At 40.7% G+C, this 17,585-nt stretch overlaps 2 protein-coding genes across 4 annotated transcripts; one reads left to right on the top strand and one right to left on the bottom strand.

The window, feature by feature from the left end:
• Positions 1-4,087: 4,087 nt before the first annotated feature.
• Positions 4,088-13,315, bottom strand: fam78ab (family with sequence similarity 78 member Ab). Of its 3 annotated transcripts, none has more exons than XM_033989222.2 (3): positions 12,879-13,315; positions 11,412-11,715; positions 4,148-8,127 (listed from the first exon to the last, which is right to left on the bottom strand). In XM_033989222.2, exons 2-3 carry the CDS (start codon positions 11,672-11,674, stop codon positions 7,602-7,604), a joined length of 789 nt encoding a protein of 262 aa, XP_033845113.1. In that variant the 5' UTR covers positions 11,675-11,715; positions 12,879-13,315; the 3' UTR covers positions 4,148-7,601. The 3 variants fall into 3 exon arrangements, with proteins under 3 accessions (XP_033845112.1, XP_033845113.1, XP_033845114.1); XM_033989223.2 differs by having other exon boundaries at positions 12,952-13,315; XM_033989221.2 differs by having other exon boundaries at positions 4,088-8,127; positions 11,412-13,315.
• A 641-nt stretch (positions 13,316-13,956) lies between these two features.
• Positions 13,957-17,119, top strand: LOC117391412 (inactive phospholipid phosphatase 7). The gene is made up of 2 exons (XM_033989224.2): positions 13,957-14,946; positions 16,053-17,119. The coding sequence occupies exons 1-2, from the start codon at positions 14,484-14,486 to the stop codon at positions 16,439-16,441; spliced, it is 852 nt and encodes a 283-aa protein (XP_033845115.1). The 5' UTR covers positions 13,957-14,483; the 3' UTR covers positions 16,442-17,119.
• The last annotated feature ends 466 nt before the right edge of the window (positions 17,120-17,585 follow it).

Here is a 17,585-nt window from a genome sequence, read left to right as displayed (position 1 = left end):
TGACCAATTCTATCTGGAGTCGTTAAGGGGCCGGTCAAGGAGCAGTGGAGCCTCAGAAGTGGAACTGTCGGGGCCACATCGAGACCTGTCCTTGCACACTCCACAGGACAAATGGCAACCCCAACCGTACAATGACCGGTGAGTTGTTGCAGTTCTGTTTTTTTTAGGATCAAAAGTGTTAGATAGTTCCCCTCCTGTGCTTCGGCAGCTGTCTTCGTGGCATTCAGATAAAAATAGATTGGTCAAAAGCACCCTTAGCACCTCCCCCACCCCCAAGTCCTCCTCCTCTTCCTCCTCACCCATTTCTCAACGGGCCCTGCTTTGAAATGTTGACATGTTTATCATCGCACTATGCCACATATTTAATCAGGGCATGTGAAATTGTATTGCTGGTGTCTAAATACACTGCCCAAGCATAATGCAAGCAATATGTTTTCCTCACAAGCTGATAATGTTATAGGCTGCTGTGGGTGGGCATAATCAATACGTTTAAAAACTGCCAATAGAGATTTCACAGTCACTTTTTTTGTCCCTGCCAATGAGCCGACCGGGTAGAACATAATGAAAGTGAATGCGTTGTGATGCTTTGGTTGCTCTAAATGCACTGCAGTGGATTATAGTGATGGTATCTTCTAACAGCTTCAACCTTCTTGTGTGGGCGGCGTGTTTTGGTGAGATTTTGCAGAAAACCAGATGGAAAAAAGGCAAAAAAATCAGGGCATGCTAAAGATGTGCGCTGTAGTTTTGATGGTTTATTTTAGAGCAAATCTAAGGGAGCTGTTATTTCATTAGCTCACTGTTACCGGGTAGACTTTAATTACCTGCTTTACACTGGCTCTTCTCGTTCTCTCAACCTGTCTGACTTTAACCAACTGAAAGGGATTACTTTACCCACTTATCCCGATAACTTTTACCAACTCGAGTTCTCACTAAATTATCTCTTCATAGCTTTTTCTATTCCATTCACTCTGATTTTGTCCTTTGCAAAATATTCCACTCTTGCAAACTCTTGAAAGTTGCTGCCAAACCTGCAATTATTAAACACTTTACATTCTAAGTGGATTACGCTTGGAATGGCTTAAAGTCTTACAGGATTTAATAGTGGATTGTGTCATGACAAGACTCTGAGCTTTACCCATCACAATATAAACATCACTCACACCTGTATAATATGGCTTTTTATCTGCGTTTTTGTGCACGAGAAGCACCCACAAAGAAACCAGATTTTGCATAATGTGTTCCCCTTGAAGGATCAAACGGAGGAGTGCATATATCAGACTTTCGATCAAGGGCTGTTGATTGTAACATTTAGTGCTTATTTTACCGTTACCACCGCACAGTTTACATTTTATTCTCTTGAGAAACACCTGCTCTAACAGTGGGTTCTTTATTTTCACTGACTGATACTTGAGGTTACAAAGATGCCCTGAAAACAAGAAAAATCAAATCTGTCGTTCTGGCGTCTTGTTCTTCTCGTTACATGTTTATTCTCTGATGTTTCCCACAGCAACATTTCTCATCCAGGTGCGGTTTGAACTTTGAATGTGAGAGATTCTTCACGTTTGGTGGTCTGACTCTTACATCCAGGAGAACACTGTGCTTTTTTTTCCCCTGTTTCTTTGGCAAAACTGCACCATAAATAAGCTTTGTCTCTCTCTGAAAGCAGGCAGTTTGTGTGTGTGTGTATTATAAACTGGGCAGAACTCAGACCAGACCTCAAACAGTAAATTAATCTATGAATTTATGAACATTTTGAATTGTTTTGAACATGCAGATCGCTTTGATTTACCTAACCTAAGTCGCTTTAATCATCAAAACTACTATTAACCCTCTACTTGCATCACCTATTTGCATATTTTATCTATACATGATTATAAATACTGACAAAACAGCATTCAAACACTTCACTCTGTGTCTTAGGTACTTTAGAAGGTAGTAAGGCAATACTGAGATGTGTTACTTTTAGCGTAGTAGTAAGAAAGACTTTGCACGACATTCACTTCCATAAATGAGGTGGAAACAAACTGCCAAATGCTTCACGCACCTCATGTTTCCACAAAATCTAGTCCTGTTTTTTTTGTTTCTTCACCACTACGCAGCTTTTTACATTTACATATTTAAATCATGCACTAGATGAGAGACTATTTGAAGACTTAAATGATGAAACGTTGAACTCAAGAGCTGATATTCGCATCTTAAAAATGTCAAATGTGTCTAAAGATAAGTGAAAATGTGCTGTTTATGAACTTGAATTCAACTGTGATTCTTCTACAAATCTAATGAATGTATATTTGTAAGGATAAAATGAATACTTTATCATTTATACTTTAATGGACCCAGGAAGACAAGCTGACTGCATTGCTTTCCGCTAATGGGATCCACATAAATAAAGAAATAAAGAAATAAATAAACTGTCTGGTGATACATTGTGGGTGCAGTGGGATGCTATAAACAGCACTGATTAATTTAGCCAAATCCGAGCTGTCTATCTGAGCATGTTTGGCGTTTTAAGACTGTCATCAATGGAAAATTATCATCCTTTTTTTGCCTGGAATACACAAATCTACCCACTCATACACTACGCAGTACTGCTGAAGCGACAGTGAGTAAGATTATTGGACAGAGGTCATGCTTCTGCAGCCAGAATAACCCGAGCTGTCGATCCCTGGAATCAAAACATAATTCTCATCATAAAGACACACCATGTAACAATGGAGCGTAAGAGCTTTAACAGTAATACCCAGGGCTAGAAATACAGTATCAGAGTGATTATTGGGACAGGTGGATGACTGTAGAAATAACATGTACTTTAAATATAGCAGCGAGAATGTGAGACAAGAATGTGACCAGGATAGAATCATACAGACAGGCTATATATAAGCAGCACGGGCCAACAATATGTCCAACAAATGGTTTCTGTGCACTTAGGACTTAGTCTTTTTGGTGTAGTGTAATAGTAAATAGATTAATTGTAGATAAATATGACTTTTGGTTTGATTAAAGCGACAGTGGCTCAGTGGTTAGAGTGTTGGTCCCCCAACCCGAAGGTCGGAGGATCGAGTCCCGCTTGGACCAAGTTCTGTTGTTGTGTCCTTAGGCAAGACACTTCACCCACATTGCCTAGTATGAAAGTGGTGTGTGCGTGAATGATAGGTGGAGAAACACAGTTACACAGCCATATTTTTACATCTAGTCAAATGCACATGCAATATTTGTAACTTGAATAAGTAATAAATACAGAAACAGTTACTGAACAAGTTGAAAAATGAGTTAGATTTATTTACATCTGGCCCTTTGAGAGCAGCCATTTTGCTGATGTGGCCCTCGGTGAAAATGTGTTTGACACCCCTAGATTAAAGCAACACTGCATGACTAAAACCATGTGTAGGAACACTCTCTGTGCAGATAGATGTGTGTTTTTTTTTTATATTATGGCCAAAGAAACAACATTTCCATGGAGACAAGAGGCAAATAGAAGTAATTTTTGTGGAGATGCAAGCTCACTCACAGTAGAGATGCATGTTTTTAAGTGCAATATGATCTTATTTTTGGTCTATTTTGGTTAAAAATAAGAAGTCCATGTCACCTCTTGCTTTAACAATATCTCTCATGGTATATTCAAGTGAAAAAAAGGAGTAAATGTGTTCGCCTAAGGTCAGTTTTCTTGCATAGAGCCAGTGCACGAGGTTTCCTTTGACTTCTTCTGTGGCTTTGAATAAACAGCATCTATAAGCAACGTCCGCTTCCTCTGTGCGTTATGTTCAGTGTCATGTGCTCATTTCCGCCCGAGGGTAACACTTAAGACAGAGCTTCAATATCTAACAGCCTAACACTCACGAAAATATATGCTGAAAGCTGCCATGAGACTTTTTTTTCTCTTTTTTTTAACCTTTAACAAATTGCAGTTGTAGCTTTAGTTGTAATAGGCATTTATTTACCCACAAATTAGAGTTTTAGCCCAAAAATTAAACCTAAATATGTTAATAATCTTCTAATTAAGTCAAATATTTTGATCTAAATTGTTTCTTCATGATGCTGTGCTGTTGGTATGTGCTGATGTATTGCACAAAAAATAAAAAAAATAAATCATACTCACAGCTTTTTACAGTGAAAAGTATTTTGCAGATAAATAAATAAATACATTCAATACATTTACTGCATTTATGGTCAATGAACACAACTTTTATTTTCCTTTTCGGGGTAAACCTCCCAGTATTGTGCATTTCACAGTTAGAAATATTCAACAGAACAAATCCACTTTTCAAGTATTGGAGTAAAAGTCAAAGTTTTAAAAAAAATAATAATAATAATCGCACACACCTTGAAGTATTCCAGTGCTGCAGTATAAAACAAACAAATATAAGGACAACACTGTGGCTCTTTGATCTACATGAACAGAAAATAAACACGCAAGGAAGAACGGTAGAAAGAAAAGTGAAAGGAGCAGAGGTCTGGCCCGGTACAAAGGCAGCTGTCGAGGGCGGCATCGGTTCAGTCATTAACGGAAAGTGTGTGCATCACAAAATAGCAGCTCCTCGAAGAACTCTCATGTTATGGGTTTAGGAGGGATGTTGTTTGTTTGATTGGCACGTCACGCAGTGCTGTGCAAATGTCTAAAAGATTCAGTTCAACTCATGTTTTCTCAATTGTAAGTTTAAAAAAAATGGCCAAGGAACAGCAATGCATTTTGTTGTTGATCCTTGAGCCAGTGCTTCTCGATGGGGAAATAGTTTTAGGTCATTTCTTCTGTGATGGAAACATTTGAAGACTCTATAAACTAGACTTTTACACAGCACTGTACATTTACATACATGTTTAAGTTACATTAAAACAATACAAACTGTAACATACTCTCTGGAAGAAGCCAAGAAACAAAACAGTGCAGGTCCCACTGCATAGATTTGGCATCGCTCCATTTTGGCACTATTTGCTTATCAAAAACTGTGCAACTGTCTTGGTAAAAGGAAGCCCGTTGGTAAAAATACAAACATGAATAATAGCAGACGTATGGACTCTGTTTCCCTTTTTAAACCCGACACTCAAACTGGCTGTCTGCCTTCGGTGCGTCAGGGGATCCGTCAGCTTGGCCGGTCAATGGAGTCCGCAGTGACAATCTAATACCCATCCAGCGGGTCCCCCTCTCTCCCCCCTTTCCTTCTCTCCTCTCTCTCTTTCCCTCTACCTCTCCCCCTCTCTCTTTCTCTCCCCCCTCTCCCTCTTTCTCTCCCTTTGCCAGTGTTTGTGAGGATGAGCTACATGACAAGGACACAGCCTTCTCGGATCCTCTGAGACAAAGTCCTGCCTTGGTCACAGCAGCAGCAGCAGCAGCAGCTCTGGCCTCTCTCCCAAAGGCCGACTGGAGACTTCACACGGCCAAATGCATGTTGTCTATTTTAGCTGTCATCATGGCTGCCAGCTGTTAAAAAGGTCAATAGTTTTGACTCTGCTGAAGTATCTCAGGCTGTATTCGCACTGCAGCAAAAGTACTGCAAGATATAGAGAGAAATAGAGAATATATGACGTTCAAATATTAGAAAGATTATTGCCTGGGGAAGTTTAGCTGAAGTATTTGCGTTGTATAATTCTTTTACAGCCTTAAAAACTCAAACATGAGGTCCATTCACTGAAAATATAGGACTAGTGGGTAAAAAGTTGCCATTTCAAAAGTTGTTTAAGCTGAAACTGACCCTAAAAAAGGCACCTGACTTACTGCATGCTTTATAAAATGTGCAATTCTCCTACACAAAATGTACTTGTCCCAGCGTTTCCCATTTCCTATCACACATTATATATTTAATAAAGCATAATTTATGTTTTTTTGCAGCGTAGTCTCCGGTGTGACCATTGAGCTGTCCGCACTGAGCTCTCCTCTTGCAGACAGTGCCGTGACCCCTGACCTTGCTGTTTGACCCCATTACGCATCCCAGTCTCTCTCCTGTGACTCAGCGCTAGCACAGTTCACTCCGGTCTAGGGTCTGCTGCTTCTTGAAGTGTACCACTGCAGACCTAATTATAATGACAACAGCTCCACAGTGTCTCCTGTACCCTGAGCTTCCCCTGTGCGCCGCCCGTGACTCAGCCCACAGCAGAGGAAGTACACGGGCTTAAGTACTACATGCATGTGCGCAGTGAAGCAAGTCAGTGGTTTTAATGACGTACAATGTGCCAATGTCCCAGATTTAGGGAAGGAAGCAGTACTGCAGCCTATTGATCATTTCTAATAGTCTACATTTATGTCTATACAGCACCTCAACCCTAACACCACCTCAATTTTTTGTGGTGTCAACTGAAACACAACCTTCAAAGGGGCAACGTTTAATTAGTTCAGACAACACAATGCCATTTATAATAACTATTGTTCTACTTCACTATTTCATTTAACTCTGAATTGGAAGTTGAATCTTGGTCAAATATGTTTTCTTAACTTCTACAATCTGTCATATACGAAAAGATGTTTTTAACGCTACAATTTCATTCAAAAGCACCATCTCTCTAAAGATAAAATAAACTGAAGTGTTTATACGAGCGTCTTAAATTCCCTTGTGGTGATCCTCCATAGAAGAGTGGGCTGTGTACGTCTGCTGCACTGGACGAGCACACACTCGTGGGTCAGATCTACTCTGAGCATTCAGCTTGTCCTGCTTTACTTTCTCCCACATTAAACATATGAGGTGAAAGTCAATACACAAAGGAAGGAAATATACTGCAAACATGATAACTACACCTGCAATTTATACTTTCTGATGCATAAATCGCTAATAAATATACTAACCATATTGCTATACACTATTTAGAAAAGACAGGATGACAAGAGACAAAACGTTAAGGCCCTGAGATGGAGTGATACTACGAAGAGAAGTTTCCTTTCTCACTAAATGCAAAGAGTGAAGTGAATCCATCGGCTGTTGTGCTTGGACGTTCATCTCCATGTCCACACAGTGTTAATACATTTGTCATGTACCTGACTTTTCTAACCTAAACTCACACCCACATGTCAGCACCAACAATCTGGAAGAGATCTGATGAAGGAGTAAAAATATACTGCATTGCACTTGGTATAAGGCTAAACATGTGGCCATGGGAAGCTAAATGCATCTTAAGGCAGCATGGATTGAATGTCTTGCATGTATCTTAAAAAAAACAATGCAATTATCACACGAGGACAAACTAAACAAAACTGAATGCACTCTCTCCCAGCCTATAAATACATACTGTAAATAGTATTCGCATATGTAGGGCTTGTGCAAATACTGTATATATAGTACCAAATAAATATTCCCACACACACTCACAAACACATATTTGGCAGAAACTACCAAATACAATTATGACCAAAAGCTCATTTGAGCTTCATATAAAATAGCACAGTTTGACCCAGTTCAGCCTGAATGTAAAATGATTGTTGACTCCAGTAACAACCAACTTCACCTGGACACGGACTCAGAGCCTTTTTTCTTTCTTTGCTTTGTCTATAGTTTGTTGAAAAATAAATTCCTTAAATTGAAATATTTCAAATGTTAAAGCTGTCAAAGCTCACAATGATCCCAGTTCACACAGTACAATGAGGAGATGTTTGTATATTTTGGTATCCAAGGCCCGGCTCAGTATTTGGGGGGGATGACCACTACAGGTTCACCGCTCTTTGGCCGCCACATCAACACCTGTGCATCGTTGGCGTTGGGTTTGACCATGGCATTGGATGGAATGGGCTCATTCTTGCCCAGAATTTGAGGCTGTTCCTGGGCTATAGGTTCTTTGAGAAGAGCCCTTTGTCCCAGGGGTTTCTCTGGGTCTACGTGAATATGAAGACGCATCCTCCAGCGAATGGTCTGCAGGACCAGAGTCTCGCCCGTGGCCTGGTTGATGGCCACGAGCCATGTGGTGAAGCTCTGGTCTCTGTGGATACTGCTGAGCTGAGGCACATTGCTGTCGCTGACGGGTACTCCCCAAGTCACACTGGGGTAGAAATTGTCATTCATGCTAATTGTGAATTTACTGTCCTTTTTGGTGGGACCCACAACGGTGCATGTCTCGGTGGTGTTTCCATACCAGGGGTAGTTGACGCCATCTGAGTCACTGATGGCTTGGATTTTTCCATCACGCACATCAGGAAGCTCCCAACTTGACCTGGAAATGAAATGTATAAAGTTAGATTTTTTATAATTAATGTTTTAGGTAAACCCATGCAGATTCAATTGCTGCAAAAAAAAAATATAATATGTGCAGTAAGTGATAAAAAGAGAATTCACAGCTTAATCCAAGCCCACTCTTCACAATCTTGTGAACGACTCTGACCCTCTGCAGTGTCCACAGATCAACTGTGATCCCACAGCAGACATTCTACCTTTGGGTCTGTGAAGGTGAGGATGAAGACTACACACAGATAACAGTATTATCAGCAGCACATGACTTTCTGCTTGTGTGGATGTGCTCCGCCAGAGGCTCAGATTAGCATGTCAGGCATGACCGTGAGTGCACTGCTGTGCACACGCCAACACACACATTACTGTGCAAAATCACATAATCCCATGGACTGATGCCTTTGTCAGTAGCACAACCCCCAATGCTAAATATTAATTCACACATCAAACAGCAGCATAGTTTACACAAACCCTTTCCATCATTTTCATAAAAAACAAACCTGAATGCATAATTTTATTTTCAAACTCATCTTTCAACAAGAATATTCCTGTCAAATCTTTAGCTGTTTTCAGGGTGAAACTGACACAGGCAGTTGCACCCCTGTCATTTAAAGGAAGTCAAGATACGTCTCACTTTATGTTTGTGTCTTCACTGTTTGGTTTTGAGTTTTGTCATAGCCCAAAGAGACATGAAATGATTCACGCATTAAAAAGTGCCTTGCTAGCCAACTGTTTGACTCATAAACTGTGTTAGCGTCGATACAATCATAACTAGAAAATGTGACCTGATGCAAGTGGAACTTTCAGATCTTTTCATCTGTCAAAGCAAAGCTCAATAAACATTTATCAAACAATCATCAGACGTTATACAGCAGTAGGAGGCAAAATGCAAATAATACCACAGTCTCATAGTCCATGTCTGCAACAAAAGCAAATTGGGAAATGGAACAGACTGACCAAATGCGAAGAGATTTGACCATATAATCCCTGATTACAGCATTTGGATTTTCAATTACCCTAGCTGCAAACCTAATCTGATTGAAATGTGCCCACGCACTTACATTTGTTTGATTTGATAATTTAAATCCAAAAGTTACAGTAGTTTCAATAACAGAAGTTATGGGTCATTTGGAATAATATGAGGATGGTATAATTTTATTATGTATTACATGTTTTAAAGACACTTGAATAACAATACCATCACAAGAAAAGAAGCCTCTGTTCTCCCACTGCACAGTGGACAGTTTATGCATTGCTTTGTTTTTTGTTTGTCTTTGCAACAGATGTGGATCATGTTTGAAATCCCCATCCACCAGTGACCAGAGCATCACTGCAGCCCCGTACACAACAAAAAGTCATGTTACTGCACAAATATATGATGTCATCTTTTCTGTGTCATTCTTTTATATCTATCAAAAGCTTTGAATCAATTTTATGTAAATTTAAATCATATTATTCTTATACAAAAACACAGTTTGTTTTGTAATCCACCTCATTCAGCACTTCTCATTTTCACTTCCTCTGCAGGGCGATGTTACTTTAGTCAGATGCTTAGTGCATCGCTTGCTTATTTATGACTTATTTATAAATACTGCCAAAAGCCCACCTCTGTCTGCTGCCTTTACACCACAGAGACAGTGAGACACATCGAATGTGTCCAGAATTTTTATCAAGAATTTGAAACCATCTGAGGAATCCTGCCCATCCTCGGCTGTTCTGTCCAATTACAGCCAACTCTACTTGTTTTTACCACCTCAGAAGAAGAGCATTCAGTGACAGTGATATACAATGATAATATCTAAGATAATATCTGACCTGTGTGGCTACATAAGCTGGGAAGAACGTAGCAAAAAATGAATCATTATAGTATATCAAGCATAATGATCTTTGAAGGTATTTCTGCTTTATATAATGCTTTATTTATCTCTTCTGCCAGTGATCATGTTTTGCTGGAAGGGTCTTGAGAATGACAGTCTCTTGACCTTTCTGAGGCCCACATGCAAACACATAGGGCCACGACGGGGTGTGGGGCGTGGTGGGGTGACTAATCTTAGACTTACAGCTCTGTCCCACTGCTGCTACATAGATAAAGCATATTTTGGGTATATGTACGTCTGTGGTCGGCTGCGTGATACGAGCTCTTATTGTCGTAACATTTCAACAAAGTAGTATCCCCACACGCACTGGACTTGTTTGTTTGTCTATTGTAATAACAGCCGGGGCCAAAAATCACACACTATCGACAAGTGCTGACTGCCAAAAGGTCAAAAATCATTATTTCATCACATTGTCCCACACTCAGTTCACTTTGAAGTGTTGTCAAGCTGCAGGCATCAAACCAATGGAACAGGCAGAGCACACAGCCAAACTTCAATTTAGTCTGCAAGTTATTTCACAGATTTTGAACTTTGAAGCTCTTGTTTTTGCAGGAGAAGTGAAAACTACATGATTTCAGCGTAAATGGTCAAGAGGCCGTGAGCTTCTCCTAAATGTTTTGTCTGTTTATTATCAGGGGAGAAGGGAGAGCTTGTCCTTGAATTCTGCGCACAACTGTAGACTTTGAATGAATGTGAAGGAATATACTGAAAAAATGTATCTGCACATGAATGTTTTAATTAGAAAAGTAACTTATAACACAAGACTGACATCTGCAATTAACTAAAACATACCAAAACATATAGGTGGTCATATATTTTCTGGATATTAGTTAGTTTGGTGGGATAAGACTTGTGTTAAATATAAATTCTAGTTTTACATCAGACCAGACAAGTAGCAATTTGCAAAGTAGTGCTGGCTTTTAAAACATGAAGCTTATTCCATTCAAACATAACCAAATTTCTTCCATATAAATTTTGGTGGAATTCATAATGGCAGATATAACATTCACTGGAGAAAATAAAGTTATTGTAATGTATTTGCGCTGGATAATCGTTAATATGGGACGTGTACATTAGGCAAACTTATAGACTATACCTCATGCTATATCACCATGTCCAACCAAGACGAAAATGATAAACTTCACCAAAGCGAATAGTAGAGAGGTGCACAGTTATGGTAAAATGTTTAATATGTCGCCTGCAGTAAAAGAAAAATATAAAATCTGTGGAGTGACTTCTTGTCCAGTTGACAGATGTTATATGTTTCTATGGATCAGAGCTGGATGACTGAGGGATTACACAGATAACATGTTACTACGTTAAGTCTTATGCCTTTTAACTTCACTTTGCACATACATTTATTCTACTGTAGCCTTTAAATGATGTTACTCACATTCCTTTGTTCCCATACGTGTTGTAGAACTCCATGTGATTGCACGCTTGAATCCAGCCAATGGTCCATGTTTCTTTTCCCGGCACAGGAGGCACCAAGACGCGCGCACAGGCTCTGAAGTGCGGTGTCCGGTAGCGCAGGACCACACTAGAGGACTCGTCGATGCTGGTGGGGTTGGAATCGATTGAAGTGTTCACCTCCAGGACGATGATACTGTCTCGGAAACTTTTGGGCTTACACCTGATACTCTGGATACAGCCCATCGCATTAAATAGCAACACAGTCCACAACAACGTCCAGAGGTCTGGGGAGGAAGACAGACGCATGGAAACAGCAAGATAAAAAATGTAATCACCACAGCTGTCTCCACATCATGATGCCCAAGAATAGCTCAGATAGTAAAAAGCATGTATTTATAGCAGCCATGCATGTTTGATCCAAAAACACTGTCAGATACAAGGCAGGCTTATCTTCACCGTGAAGGGCGCATGCTTCCAGTGCAACTGTTATCCTGGAGCAGATATCATGCAGTGGAGTTTCAAGTCACTCCACCAAAAGAAAAGGACTGGCCAACGTGCGCACTGTGCCAGACGCTGCGTAAAAGTTTATGTCTGGAGTAGTAAAGGCTCTATACAGGCAGCTCTATGGTTACACGTTGGTGAGACCAATGCCATACGGTGCGTAAAAGTGTGTGCCAGTGGTAATAAAGGCTCTATACGGGCAGCTCTAAGGTTACATGAAAAGAGAAAGGACTAGCCAACGTGCGCCCTGTGCCATACGATGCGTAAAAGTTGATGTCAGCAGTAATAAAGGCTCTATGCAGGAAACTCTAAGGTTATATGAAAAAGAAAAGGACTAGCCAACGTGCGCCCTGTGCCAAACGCTGCGTAAAAGTGTATATCAGCAGTAATAAAGGCTCTATACAGGCAGCTCTAAGGTTACATGAAAAAGAAAAGTACTAGCCAACATGCGACCTGTGCCAGACGCTGCGTAAAACTTTATATCAGCAGAAATAAAGGCTCTATACAGGAAACTCTAAGGTTATATGAAAAAGAAAAGGACTAGCCAACGTGCGCCCTGTGCCAAACGCTGCGTAAAAGTGGATATGAGCAGTAATAAAGGCTCTATACAGGAAACTCTAAGGTTATATGAAAAAGAAAAGTACTAGCCAACATGCGCCCAGTGCCAGACGCTGCGTAAAACTTTATGTCAGCAGTAATAAAGGCTCTATACAGACAGCTCTAAGGTTACATGTGGGACTCATCGCCTCATGTTGCGACTGTTGTGACTTTTTCATGAACCAGCTAAATAATGTGCAAGAAAGGAAGCGGTGCGTTTCGTGGAAATGTGTCAAACTTAAGGATATAACCTCGGCTATTAAGTGCTGCGGGTCACATTTGGATTGAGGTGAAATGAAATACATGCATATAGTCGGGTGTTTTATGCCTAATTCATGCAGAGGTCTACCTATTGGAGGCTTAAGTGTGGAGTTCCTTCAGTCTGAGTTTCGATCTTATAGAATGAATGGCGTCTCACTCACAGTTGTTCGGTCACACAGGTAATTCCGTTATCTCCACCTTGCGCCAGCACCGTTAGTTAATACTGTTTTACCGCTGCCCCAGAGCCAGCATTTCCTCGTGTCATCCAAAAGAAAGCACCGTCGGGTTAACTTCAGCCATTTGACCGCATCCATTCTAAGGACATTTAAACGAACACAGAAGTAGTTGCGTTGGGAGACTGCCGTGCATGGTCTGGGTGCAGCAGGGGACCGTGCGCTCCTCCGTGCGCCGTGACAAGGAACAACAGAGGGACGGACTTCAGTAAATAAAAAAAAAATCCCCACTGGAGAAGTCTGTGCTCTGCGCGCGCCCCACCGCCACAGCAGGTTCACCCCGCTTCGCTTTGGGCTGTCAGCTGCTTGGGAAGCGGCTTTATAGATGGCATTGAGACGACACTTCCGCTCAGGACGTTGGTATGATGGGAAATGTAGGCCACGGATCCATGAAGCTTATAATGATGAAAAATTAGGACCGTTTCCGATGCCATACAACAATTAGGCTCACTGTTTAAAGCAAAATAATATCATTTTAATTGCAAACAGTCCCCACAATGTTTCCTATAAAAGGAAGTTGATGGTAATGAATGGGGCCAAACTTTTGTCTGTTGTAGGTCTATTTATTGAGTCCTGTTAGATCATACAGGCTGTGCTGCCAGAGTGTCTAGGGTTAAGCAAAAAAAACAAGTTTAATGAAGAATGAGGCACTTCCTATAGGCTGAAAATATTTTATGCAGCTGATTTTCTGCTTTAAAAGTCTTTCACTCTGTTGGTCTCAAAAAAGAAAGCCTTAAAATCAAGTTTTTATTAAAAACCCTGGGCCTATTAAAAAGGCCTATGTATACGTCCAAATTACTGCTATTGATCAGACGTCGGCCAGCCCCTCTCATTCTGTACATTTTCCTCCTCCAGTCACGCCTGTCCTTTTAAGAGCCTTGTCTTCGCTCTGTCCTGAGCGCAGGAAAGAATCGTGAATTACGCAAACTACGTAAGACCATCGGGGGAGAAGCAGGTGCTGCATTGAGTTTTGAGGCCTGTATGTTAGCTCATGTTTCTTTGTGTTTTTGGAGCGTTTCTCTCCTACAGGTTCACGCTGTGGCTCTTTATGTTCAGACAGAGGAAGGATGCTGCGCGTGAGGCTGGTATCCGGTGTGATAGCGACACGACATCAGCGTAACTAGATTATTACCTTTGTTTTTATTGTCCAGGCCGTGTTGTTATTTACAGTGAAGCGTCTGTGTGTTGCTTTGTGCGATGCTGACGCGTAACGCGACGCCCTGGTGTTATTTTACCGCTTGGATCAGGTTTAAATGATGTCCAGGCAGATGCAGACACCTCACTGGGGCTGGTAAACAGCATGGCCAGCACACATTCCTGGGGGTCTAAATATATCTATTAGGCCACAGAAGGGGGAGGACTGCTGTACCCCTTTCTATCCAGGGACTTCACTGACTGGGTTAAGACGCACCAGCTAACGCTCGAAGATTGCTCACTACAAGTTTTCTCCCGAACGCAAAATGCCCGCTAAAGCGAGATCTAAGGCCCGTGAGAGGAACAATGTCCTGAACAGAGCTGAGTTTATGTCCCTCAACCAGACCGTGCGCGGAGGGCAGCCGGAGAGGGGAGGCAGCGCGCGGAGACCTCCGTTCAAGCACCAAACCAGCCAGCCCGGTGAGGAGCCTCCCGAGGGCTCGAGTAAGGACAAGAAAGAGCCAGGCAAACTGCCCGAGGAGGACTGTATGCAGCTCAACCCCTCATTCAAAGGCATTGCCTTGAACTCTCTGCTTGCCATTGATATCTGCCTGTCGAAGCGCATGGGGGTGTGTGCCAACACGTCCTCGTCCTGGGGAGGGTGCAGATCCATGGTCAACCTTTTGGCTCTCACTGGTCACGGAATCACGTGGATTATTGGCACTATCGTGTGTCTGACAAGGAGCAACACGTTAGCCGGACAAGAAGTCCTGGTCAATCTACTTTTGGGTAAATGTCACTCAACTTTACGCACATCGCACCAAACGCACCATGAGCCAAAAGCTGCACCATCATCACTGCTAAGCCTCCCCTTATTGATAATGACCACAGTCCATCACAGTCATGGACCTGTACTCTTGTTATTATGAGCTGGCTACAGTCTAAAACATGGAAACCTTTGTGTTCAATCCATAATTTTCTCTTATGTCTCATATATTATGGCTTTAATGTTTGGAAATGTGATCATTTATAGAGAAGTTATTTATACAGCACTTGGGCCTAGTGTATCATTACAATATTTTCTAAACATGCTTCATCAGACAAAATTAAACCGCTGCCTGTCAGAAGAGTTGTAAAAGTTCTTCTACTTTTAAAATGTTTTAACATTTAACATGAATAACCTTTGTACAATAATTCAGACGTATAGTGTCTTCTGTAGACATCTTTATAATCATTTTAAAGAGGATACTTGGACTGCCTTGAGTTAAACTTGAATTATGTTTTCTACTCAGTCATTTACTTTGTTCATTTTCTGTGGTACTTCCTCTGGTTGTAGGAATAAAAAATAACAACTATTGAAAATTGACAGGTGGCATTACAATAAGAGAAGCACCAGAGCCAAGGGAAAGACCAGCATTTGAACAGAGATGTGGAAACACTCTGTATGTCTCCTCACTTTTGCTTTTTACTGTCCTGCCTTTTCTGTGGATTTGTTTATGTTCACCAAAGCTATATGGACCGTGTGGAAATCTGCAGATATTATTATTTTAGTTTAGATGGCGTGCTGCATTGCTGGCTCAGCTGCAACGTTGTATTAAACAAATTCGGATCCATTGCCAAAAAAATACTATGCTGTTAAAGATATTCTATGATAACAACAAAATATTGAATTCATCCCAGTTTTGAACAATAAATAAATATGTTTTATACCAGCAGGTTTGGATTTCTGACACAATTTTTCGTTAAACAGTAAAGGGTAAAATGTCATAGACCAGATTTCATAATATCAAAATGTATAACTTATATTTCCAAATCAGCATTTAAAAGAATAGGTCAATACATCTGCTTTTTTATGCCCAGTTATTCACTTATATACTTTTTCTCTTTTTCAACAGCCCTTCTCCTGGACGTGATGACAGTAGCTGGGGTTCAGAGACTGGTAAAGCGCAAGGGGCCGTGGGAGATGGCCCCTGGGTTCCTGGACTGTGTTGCCATGGACATATACTCTTTTCCCGCCGCCCACGCCAGCCGGGCCGCCATGGTGTCTAAGTTTCTTCTGTCTCACCTGGTGCTGGCTGTGCCCCTTCGCATCCTCCTAGTGCTGTGGGCCTTTCTGGTGGGCCTGTCCCGAGTGCTTCTGGGTAGACACCACCTCACTGACATGGTGTGTGGGTTTGCATTAGGCCTGCTCCATTTTAGCCTGATGGAAAGTGTGTGGCTGTCGTCAAGCACCTGTCAAACCCTCATATCTATCAGCACACTGAGCTGGAGTCCCTTTTCCTGAGCTCCTACTTTATAAGTCTTTAAACTCTCTGATCTTTTGCTGGTTGCTAAAGATGCCTATTTTGCATGTATACCATTTGATTTTACATACAGCAGCTATACACTCAAACTATACAAACTGGCAAAGCAAAGAGCCTCTTATAAAACCGCTTGCATTTTGATTTCATCAGTTTCTCATAGATTGCTTACTCAGTTACAGTTGTGCCTCTTACCCATTTTCTTTCTTCCTCTTCTAAAACTCTTTTGCACACTATTGGTAAGTAAACAAACAAACAAACGTGTGGGTAACACTGCACACACAACAGGCAAACAAACATATATTTTATTTTTTATATTTCATATTGGCAAACATTTTTATTTTCCAGATGGAACCTGACGCATAAACAAGTTTGCACCATCTTTCAAACAATGACAGTTTTGTGTTATGCTACATTTTCCATAAAAAATGTTGTTTTACTGATGCAGATATCTATGCAGGTCCATCCATCCAGCATTTGTATTGCTTTCCTGAAAAAAACAAATATTTGATACCAATTTCTTTTATAGATATAAAATTAAACTTTTGTGTCAGTCTCTACAGTGCTTTATTTGTGATTATAGCTTTGTTCATCTGTACAGGTTTCTGTAGATGTTTTTTTCCATTTATTTTTAATGCATTAATAAAATTATTGGCTATTTAACAATGACTAATTTACTTATTTCGTTATTGATGCATGTGAACAGTAATCACCTTAGAAATTGGCTTTTATATGCATATTTAAATTTGTTGCAGCTTCTTCTGTTTCCATAAGAGCTTGCAGTAGAAACATGTACCAGGAAACAGTGGTGTGGTGAAACACTCTACTTAAGAGGAACAGAAAGTGTTTTTTACACATACAGGAAAGACTGGCATCTAATGCACTGACAGTGGAAACTGGGTGTAGAACATCATCAGACCAACTGTATGGATTTTTTTTATTTAAAAAGGCAACTTTGAAATAATTACAGCTTGTTCAGTCAGGAACTTTATTCAGCTGTGATAGGTGTCATATTCCTGGACAGATCTGTGAACCTATAGAATCTTTTTTTCTAGTTTAAAAAATCCCAGATCTCAAAAAATGAACATATGGAGAAATGCAGAACGTGGAATCAGACTGAATAAAAGC

Source organism: Periophthalmus magnuspinnatus, chromosome 23 (assembly GCF_009829125.3).
Source record: "Periophthalmus magnuspinnatus isolate fPerMag1 chromosome 23, fPerMag1.2.pri, whole genome shotgun sequence".
Taxonomy (NCBI): domain Eukaryota; kingdom Metazoa; phylum Chordata; class Actinopteri; order Gobiiformes; family Gobiidae; genus Periophthalmus; species Periophthalmus magnuspinnatus.
This window is presented reverse-complemented; position numbering and strand designations above follow the sequence as displayed.